Below are 10,487 nucleotides of genomic sequence, written 5' to 3' on the forward strand. Positions count from 1 at the left end.
GCCCATAGGACTCTAATCAAGGATGTTGCACCAAGACTCCTTTTTTTATCATCAGACTGGCAGAGAATGCACTGCTTCCAATTAACGGACTCCTTGATTTGACATGCCTCCTCTCTACTTTGCAACTTATCACTCATGCTTAACCTACAAACACAGAGAGAATTACAGTAATGTTAGAATAGCAATCCAAAAACTACAAGTTCTCAAAGTATCAGAAGTAAATTAACAATTTGAATTAGTGATGTAAAAGCAAGATTTTTTTAGGAACAGCTGAAGTACGAATTTATAAATTATACATATTTTTTATTACAAAGATATTGCAATAAAACAACACCACATCAGTTTGAACCCAGTTATGCATCTAAAAGTTAATGTTAAAAATGTTGTTGCTTTATAACTACCACCATTGGTTTCTCTGGCCCAGAAAATGTACGTTTAGCAGTTAAAATCGGTGTTCCAGCTTATATAGAAGCCGAGATATTACATCTTATGGCGGCCATTTTGTAAACCCAATATGGCCGCCATATACGCATCTGGGCAAATGGTACCATTGATTTTCTTATTCCTGAGACAAAAACCTTTCCAAAAATGTATAAGTCTGCAAATCTCCAAAACGTTCTCACAAAATTACATTAGGAACCTGACTATAAGTAAAAAGCAAATACCACAACGCATCATTGTATCTGTTCACGTAATTTCGGTTCTTGCGTTCGCATGCGCACAAGCATAAAATGACTTGTCACATTGTGGAGGAATTTTTAGTGGGTATTTAAAAAAATGTGGTTTATTTTTGTGTGTTACGTAGTTTTTAATGCTTTTCAATTGATCTAAAAAGAAATTCAGTTTTCATGAGCGGTTTACAAGGGGAGAGGCAGTGTTGTGGCAGCGGGTGTCCCCCCCCCTCAACCCCACCAATGTAAACACAGAATTTTTGTGAAATTTTAATCATTACTCTGCTCGATAAATTTCGGCACGTTACTTACGGAAAAACGGTTAATTAAACTGCAGAAGCACCTGTTAAGCTATACAAGTTCTATATATGATTACCCCCCCCCCCCAAAAAAAAGAACGAAAAACATAAAAATATGTTTTTTATAAACTGGTCGTGAAAACTTATAGCATTATTTTTACTATAAAATGAGGTGAAAACTTTTTTTTATGAAAATATTTCTTGTGATTTAAAATGTCTGCCATGTATACATGCGCCTTGTGAAATGTCACGTGACTATCACTTATGCGTAGCGTAAATGAAATAAGTGAAATGGCCTCTGTGCGCATGCGCAATCAGAGGACTTACGCCATTACAGCTGATAGAAAATAATCCATTGGAAAAATAGTAATATCTTTGAAACTATTAATTTGCGACAGATACGGTTTTCAGATTCTTTTTAGCAAACCGAAATCTACAAAACAATATATTTTTATCTACTAGTTCGAGTTCACGCTTTTTCTAAAATGATACCGGTGATTGCATTTACAATGTCTTTTCCGGAAATTTGGTCTGGTCATATAAAGCAGACTCTACAAATATTTAGAAAGCCGTTCTTAACATGAGGAGGGGAGGGAGTTCTGTAACTATTTTGTACTTTCATCTAACAATTTGATTACAAAATATCGCAAATCTCGAATTTAACTTAAAAATACGATTTAAAAGAAATAGCATGGTAATATAAGTACGTAAGCACCAGTTTTATTAACATCTACGAATTTGGAACAGACTTTTTGAATAAGGACTTGATATTTGTCTAGAAATAACTTATATTATATGGAAAAATGTGCGCATGAAAAGTAATATTCTTAAGATTTTATTAAACCTGGAAAAGTAAAGGACAAGAAATTCAACCTGGAAAAGTAAAGAACAAGCTATTCTAGTAAAGTAAGAAATAATAATTTTTTAGACTTAAAATATTGCAGCTAAAAATAAAATTTGAATATTGATAAATATTTTATTTATTATTTGCATATGTTGTTGTTTATTGTTGAATTAGAAAGGGTGTCAGTCGCTGGATTGAACTTATTTCCCCCCTATTATTTGCATATATTTATGTAGTGAAAATTGTTTGAATAAAATTAATTCATTAGTTAGTTAGTTAGTAGATGGAATTAATAATTTTATAATTTACATAAAAATTAATAATTTTATTATATCATAATTAGGATCATTTAATTCATTTTTCAAATAAATAACCTACAGTGAATAATCGCAATGGGCCTATTTACAGGCCTTCGCGAAGTGTCTGTAAGGACCAAAACTTTATAGGAAAGTCCTTCAAACACCACTGGTTAATAATAATGATAATAATATACGTTGAGTCCAAGCCTATAAATTAAGTTCAAGCCTATTGTTTTAGTCCAAACATAGAATTTTTCACATTTTTTCCATGAACAAAAGTACAATGTCAGGCAATTTGGCAGGAAATTTTGTATGTCTTTTTGTGATTGTATTGTCACTCATTTCTTCCCAAACGTCATTTTCATTTTTTATCAAAGCAGTGTAATGTCCTGCTCTGGCAGTTGGTCCTCTATGAATGACAGCAGCTTTCAGAGAAAAATTATTGCCAAAGATTTGCTGCTTCTTTGAACTGAAGTTCATTACGTCACAATTGATTCTTTCTTCAATATTAATATTTAGATTGATTTAAAATCTATTGATTTGAATAATAAGATATTTAAATTCAGGTGGGAATTCAATTCTTGAAGTAACTTCATGTTCTGAATTGAGAGAACATGTATCACAATTTTTCAGAAGAGAACTTTTCATAATTCGATTAATTAAAAATTTGAATCGCTGAGGACCATTTTTTGGTTGCAATAGCAATTCTTCTTTTCCATCAATTGGAAGTTGCACTTGTCTCCCACAACCAGGACTTATGTTGCAGTTGCAAATTTCATTTGTAAAATAGTTGCAATTTTGTTGATGCAATCTAATGCATCTGGCAGTATCAAATTTGGCAAAGATAATTTTTTGTTGAAAGTCCCTTTCAAAATTAAGATACATTTCTTTCCAAAATTCATGAGCACATTGTTGATTTCCATCATTGAATCTTCCACCAATAATTCTTTTCAAATTTGCAACAGAATTTTTATTATGATAAAGAATATTTTTCATTTCTTTTGAAAATTCATTATCAATGCTCAAGCTATTCAAATAACCATGGAAATCAGTCAACTGATTAACTGATTGCACAATTGAATTAACAAAACAATCATTACTTCTTTTGATCAAAGGCATTTTAGGAACCAAATTTGTAAAATTATTTTGAGTTTTCTTCTCTTTAGTAGTTGGTTCTTCTATTTGTCCCATTTGCAATCGCTTGGTTCTTTTCTTTGGCATATAAGTAGCATTTGCCATACACGGTGGTTGTTTTCTACAAGGTGGCAATGGAGTCAATTCTGGCCTTCCAGAACTAGTCTGTTGTATTCTTCCCAAGCAGACTTGTCACACATAATTAATGATCTTGGATCAAAGTCAGACAAATAAACATTGCACAATTTTCTAGCTCTTGAAAGAGCCACATAAGCCATTCCATCAGCAAAAACTTGAGTTCCCAAATCAGCAATAATGCCATCCACACTCATTCCTTGAGATTTGTGAATGGTAATGGGATCAGAGAGTGACAATGGGAATTGATTTCTGGTAATAAATATGCCAGGTGAAATTTCATAATTAGCTTGAATTTTTTTAACAGTAAAAGATTCATTTTTATGATCAAATTGAACCACAATGGATTCAACATTAGTGCCTTTACCAATAATATCAGTTACTTTTCCAATAACACCATTGCAATAACCTTTTTCTATATCAATGTTTCTCTTCAACATCACTTGGGCACCAATGCCAACTTTCAAAATAGTTTCTAATCCAGCTGTTTCTGATGTTTTCTTTGGTTTATTTTTAATTGAAACTTTTTTCTTCTTTTTTACATTCTTTTGTCTCATTCCAGAATCAACAGCTGCAATTTCAATAGTTTTAATGCTGTATTTTTTTAGCATTTCATTATTCAATTCATCTACAGCTTCATTCATAGGAATTATGCAAACAAATTTCAATTCAGAATTGGAAGACAATTCAATAAGTTTATCTGCAATTTCTTCAACTTTTGCTTTTCTACCAGAAAATAAGCATCTTTGTTTAAGAGTGCTTATATCTGAGTCAGAGGGTGAACCAATTCTAATTCTCCCCAAGATTTCACTATAATTGTCTTTGTCATCTCATGAGCTCATTATTAATATGAGACATCATATTAATAATGAGCTCATCATATTCAAAATATTTCCATAATGAGTGTCCACAAATGCCAATTTCTGTTTTTTGGCATCAAATGCTGTAACTCTTGCAAAAACTGGCTTTTCATTGACTGGTGGCAGTTGCAATAAGTCTCCAAACAATAAAATGTTCATGTTTCCAAATGGATATGTCATTTTATTTGAATTCCCAAAGATTTCATCCAATCTTTTGTGAATGAAAGCCAGCATTAAATGACTGACCATGCTAATTTCATCAATTATTATTATTCTAGCATTTTCCAGAATTCTTCTAAAAAATTTGACATAATCTTTTTTCAATTCTTTGTAAACAGGAATTTTTCCATGTTGAACACTGATCATGAGAGTGCTATGCAAAGTGTTGCCTTTTATTTGAAAAGCACTCATACCAGTTGGTCCACAAATTATAACTGGCATGGTATCTTTGACATTAACCATTAAAGTAATTTTGTCAGAAATGGTGTCAATCAAAAAGCTTTTTTTTTTTCTGGTGTTGGTGAAACAGGTTTCACCAACACCAGAAATGAATTTGAGTAGTTGTTTACAGTCTTCACAACTGCATCTAGGAATAGGTTTTTCTTTATTGCAATGAAGTTCTTGTTTTTTAATTATACTAATAACATTATCATAAATTCTTTTTTGATCAGAATTCAGTTGAGCTTCTTTTTCAGCTACTGATTCTTCTGTGACTTTTTCTCTCAACAAAATCATTAACTATTAAATCATTATTATCAAATTCTTGCTCTTCATCAATAATTATTTTTTGTATTTCTTCAGAGCCTTCTTTTTCAACTTTAATTTCTAATTGCTTTGCCAACTCTATAGATTGTATGACTTTTTTCTTTATATTTTCATAGTTAATCATTTCAGGTAATTCAGAAGAAAAATATTTAAAAGCTTCTTCATATGTTGTGAAACCATTTAATAAATCATCTTCTTCCTTTCTCCAAGGTTTGAAAAGCATGAGCAAATTGTGAAACTATCTTTCTTTGGTTTCTTTATTTAAAGGAACGTATGGGGCCTTGACGACTTTTTCCTTGACTTGCCTTTGTCATTTATGTCATTTATCATTTTCATTTTCTTAGCTTCTTCATTGTCAGAAGGTTTAACAGATATTTTTTCATAATTGCTTGCAACTTCATACAAAGAAACTTTTTCCAAAGATGATGGTCGATTTGGTTTTCTACCATATTTTCATGAAATATGTTTGTAGAAGATTCAGGAAGTTTTTCTAAATATTCTTTTGACTTCAATCTATGTCCTCTTTTGCTAGGAATATCAGCTCCAACCCAAATGACTTGATCAGATGCACCAAATAAGTGGTGACCCAATAATCTATCAGCACATTCATAAGCTCCAATGTCTCTTTTACCAATTAGTTGAAGTCCTGCTGATTTGATTCTTCCATATTTTGATCCATTTTCATCCAAATTATCCCAAACACCTTCAGCTTCATTCTTTTCAGCTTTAGTTTGATAACTTGTCACATATCTTGTCAATATCATGCTATCTTCTCCAATATATTGTACATCAATATTGGATTGCCAAATTAATAACAATAAAGGATTATAGTCATTTACAAGTTTTTCATCCACACTTCTCTCTAATTGATACAACTTTTTTATTTCTTTTCCAGTTTTTCTTGATTTTATACATTCACCAACAGTAAAAAAATTAAAGTTTCCTTCCGATTTAGGAAATCCAAATCGACACTTTTTCACAATATTTTTGCCTTTTCCATATATCCTCCAGCATGTTTTTCTACAAGAATGAACTTGAAATCTTTTAACCAAGTTGTGAAGTGTTGGATTAGAAACTGAACAAGGCATTCTGCAAGTTATGTGTTGATTGATAAATTTTTTAATATCATTAAATGATAGAGGATCTTCAGTATATATAGGTGCTCCTTCCACCCATATTTTCATGTGAACATGGGGAGCTCCTCTTTGTTGATATTCAATCCTCCAAAAATAATGTGCAACTTTTCCAAAAACTGGATTGTCTTTTGCCAAAATTACTTTATTCATTCAAGCTGTAGCTTGCAATCTGTGATAAAAATGTTCACTGACTGCAACAACATCATTCACGCACAATGTACTTGTTCTCATAGTTTCAACATTACTTACACCACTGTTCAATTTTTCCAAAAATTCTCTTAAATCTGGCCAAAAATATTCAGCACATGATAAAGTGATAAAGAAGGTAGAAGGGCCAAATTTTTCATCCATTGTGTGCAAATCGGATGCTTTTCTATTCCAAAATTGTTTGGATCCTCTCACATTGGCCATCCTCATTGAAAGATTGCCTTCTAATCTTTTATCATTATTATGAACCTGTTGATTAAATTGAGCCAATGTCATTTGATTGCATTTGAGAGATTTCATAATCGCAAAAATTCCCGAATCCAATGCTCTTTTGTCAGCTTTGTCAACAGAATGAAATAAATACTGAATATTTTCCTAAATCTTGGATCACAGTGCCTTAATCTGTTTCTAGTGTACATATAATTTGGCACTTTTCCATATGGCCTGATGTAATTCATGCCAAATCTTCCTTTGCACAAGATTTTAGGAAAACACATGTAATCCAAATTTGGATTATCATCTTTCAACAAATTTCCTTCAACTTTTTTCATTTCAATGTCTTTTTCATTTGGTAAAGTCGGATACATTTTTTGAACAGTATGATGTTCATAATATGTATCAGCATCTTTTTTTGATAAATGACTTAAAATGCAATCATCAGATTTAGTTGAACTACCTTGCCCAGTGCATAAAACAACATTATTGAGATCTGATGTTCTGTCAATTTCAATATCTTTATAGAATGGATTGTTTGCTTTGAGTCAATCCAGTGCATCAAACACATCCAATTTGACCAATGATTTCCAAATTTTCTTTTGAGCTGTAGGAATTGAATTAACTATAATTTGTAAAGAATTTTCTTCTTTTGATGGTAAAGTGTTCATCACATGGTTGATTGTATTTTCCATTGGAATTGGCAAATGAGTTGCAATTCCTTTAATAGCAGAAACCATATCTGAACTTGGTCCTTTGTATCTTTGAGGAACAAGTTTTATCACATTAATAAAACATTTCGCTCTTTGAATTAAGATTTCTTCATAAATGTTCAATTTTTCCAACACTTTTGGAATTTCATCCACTCCTAATCCATTAATTGATGCTAATGTAGGGATTTTATTTTTCTTCAAAAACCCTCTACAATTATTGCAAATTTTGCATGGTAATATATAATTTTCTTTAATTATTTCATTAACTTCTTTTTCCCAGTCAGTCCAAACTTTCAAAAATTCATCATATTCTCTTTGTTTGCAAATGCCACATGAATTAATTTTCATTTTTTTCATGTCTTTGTTAAAATTTTTAATTAATGTGACAAATTTATTCACATTATTTTCTGAATGATGTTCTTAATTCTCTCTTTGTTGCAATCTTTCTATTAATTTTGAAGTCTTAAGATTATAAAATTCAGAGTCTAATAATTTTTCAAACATTGGCCAATTTCCTTCTAAGAGACAAATATCATAGAGATCCAGCCAAATGCAAACAGCTCTTAATCTATACACATGAGTGACTAAAGTTCTGAGTCTTGGAGTATGTGGTGCCATTCTTCTAAGGAGTTCCAGTCTATTAGTGCAATCCGATTGACCAATGCAATATAAGTTGTCATTATGTATGCCAGAACATTCTTCCATTTTTTTCATAATTTTGCGAATTTCCAAAAATGTCAAATCCGGTGAAATTTGTTTAAAAATTTGATGTATTTTTCTAGTTTCAATGAGTCGTGTTTTTTCATAGGGACATCCATTACTAAAATCACAAGGTCGAGCCAATTCAAGTTTTATTTCTTCATCTTCTTCATTTTCTTCATCATTCACTTTATTTTCATTTTCTTCTACAATAATATGTTCATTGTTATTATTTGGCATATTTGGTTCAGAAATTTCTGACTTTTTGCACTCACAATCTTCAGTTTGAAAATCAAGAGATTCATAATTATGCTTTGCCAAAACTCTTATAGGCACATATTCAACTGAATTTCTTGGAAACAAATAATGTTCATTATTGAATGCATGATACAATTCTTCTCCCCAATAAGTAGATAATAGTCCTTTTTTATCAACTTTTTTGACAAAATTATAAACAGTGTTTGCAGTATTTTTTATATTTTTGAGCATCAAATTTCTAATTCCCAAAGCATTAGAATACATTCCAGTTATTTTATTCAATCTAATTTTATAATTTTTTCTATAATTTCTTATGTTATTTGTCATTTTATTATTGTAAAATAAATAGGATTTTGTCAATTTTTTATGAAAAAAGCTAGAAAATTTGTTTAGTTTGTTTCACCAAGAATAAATTTTCTTCTTATAAATTTTTATCAAACTTTTCTTATCATATTTTTTCATTTTTTGTTCTTCCATTAATTTGTGTTTATTTTTATAATTAGTTTGATAAATTTTCTTTTTCTTTCTAAAAAAGACATTATTCTTATTTTTTAATCTAAAATTTCTTTGATAATCTTTATTTTTATTATTGTATTTTTCTTTATTTTTCTCTCTTAATTTTTTTTGATTTTCTTTATTTCGAATTTTAAATTCTTCTTTATTTTTATTTCTATAATTTTTTGGATGTTCTCGATTTTTAACATTTATTTCTTCTCTTTTTTTCTCTATATTTTTTTTTGATATTCTCGTTTTCTTTTTAAATATTCTTCTTTATTTTGTTCTTTAAATTTTTTTTGTCTTTTCGCATTTTTTGTTTTTTCATTTTCCATTTTTATTTTTCTTGTATTATTTTGAAGTTCATTTTTTTTTTCAATTCTTCTTCATTTAATTGATTACCCACCTCATAATTACTTCCATTATTACTATTCTCAGGCCCTGGATTTAACTCAATATCCATTGTTATCAACATTTAAAGTTACGTCTGCTTTTATCCTTTTTTTTTTAATTTATCTTTAAAAAAAATCTCCTTCAGACGATTTTTTTCTTTTTTTTTTTTTTGTAAATAAATGTATATTTATTATCATTATTATTCCAAGTTCGTTGTTAATATTATATATATAAATACACGCAAAGAAAAATACAGGAATAATCGACAATGTTGTCCGTTTTCCTAAAAAAAATATTTCTCTTTCATTCCCTGAACGAATGAGATAAATGAATAATAAAATAAAAATTCAATAATCTTTAAACTATTTTCAGTATTTCCGAGTCAGTTTAAATAAAGTTGTGTTGTTTTTTCTTTCATTTCTTCTAATAAAATAAAATAAAAACTAAACCTTTTATTTTATCCATTTTTTTTTCTGGCTTCTTCTGATTGTCTCTCCCACTTTCACTATTATTTTCTTCTTTTAGTCTTTTAAGTTTTAAGTATTATTCGACTTATTTACTTCCGAAACTAGGCAAGCAGGTTCACTGCTGCTGATGATAATATGGACAAGACACGATCTCACAGCAGCAGCTCTAAGAGTAGTAGTTATAATAATAACTTGGAACCGGCGAATAAATAGCATATTAATAATAACTAGCAGGACCCGTGGAAATTCCACGGTAGTTAAAATCTTTTAAAACAAATCAGTAAGAAATTCCTTATTGTTATATTACAAAAATGAACGTATGGAAGCAAGTAGAACAAAGAACTTTGGTTTAAACTTTTATTGAAGGTCAATGCGATCGTAACTGATGCTGTTGATATTGTCAGGAAGTGCTGGTGATGATTGAGGCGGTGACAGGGACGTCGATCAGCTTGGAGTGAGAATAGTAGTCAGTCAGCAGGTTCTTGGGAGTCAGACTGTGAATTTAAAAAAAAACTCTGTGACATTGTTGACATCGATGTTTTTTTTTTTTTTTTTTACATAGGCATCACCACATTATCAAGGCCAAGAGGCCACTCAAGGATAAAGGTTAAAGAGTGTATAGTAGAAATTGGACAATATAGTAATCATTAGTAATGAAAATTTGGTAAATTTGATAACTTATATGGAACGGCTCATCAAGAACTTATTTACGTTAGACTTGAACACAACCATATTGTAGTCAGCTGGAAAGCAGGAAAACGGAAGACAATTCCACAGGCGTGCAGTTCTAAGAAAGAAGTTTTGTTCATGGAATCTACGTTTAGGTTTAGGCACAGATAAAGAGTGGGGGGAATTATTGATAGTGTTTACAGCTAGACGAGTATTTCTTGTGAAAGTTT

At 30.2% G+C, this 10,487-nt stretch overlaps 1 protein-coding gene across 1 annotated transcript; it reads right to left on the bottom strand.

Annotated features, from left to right (window-relative positions):
* Nucleotides 1–3,387: 3,387 nt before the first annotated feature.
* LOC145292772 (ATP-dependent DNA helicase PIF1-like) lies at nt 3,388–3,822 on the bottom strand. Its single transcript, XM_080138810.1, has one exon. It carries the CDS (start codon nt 3,820–3,822, stop codon nt 3,388–3,390), a length of 435 nt encoding a protein of 144 aa, XP_079994936.1.
* Between the last annotated feature and the right edge of the window lie 6,665 nt (nt 3,823–10,487).

The sequence above is a fragment of the Euprymna scolopes genome, chromosome 14 (assembly GCF_053919585.1).
Source record: "Euprymna scolopes isolate OS-2025 chromosome 14, ASM5391958v1, whole genome shotgun sequence".
Taxonomy (NCBI): domain Eukaryota; kingdom Metazoa; phylum Mollusca; class Cephalopoda; order Sepiida; family Sepiolidae; genus Euprymna; species Euprymna scolopes.

Coding starts and splice junctions, on each gene's coding strand:
- LOC145292772 (XM_080138810.1), bottom strand. CDS start 3,822: ATGTTGAAGAGAAACATTGATATAGAAAAAGGTTATTGCAATGGTGTT.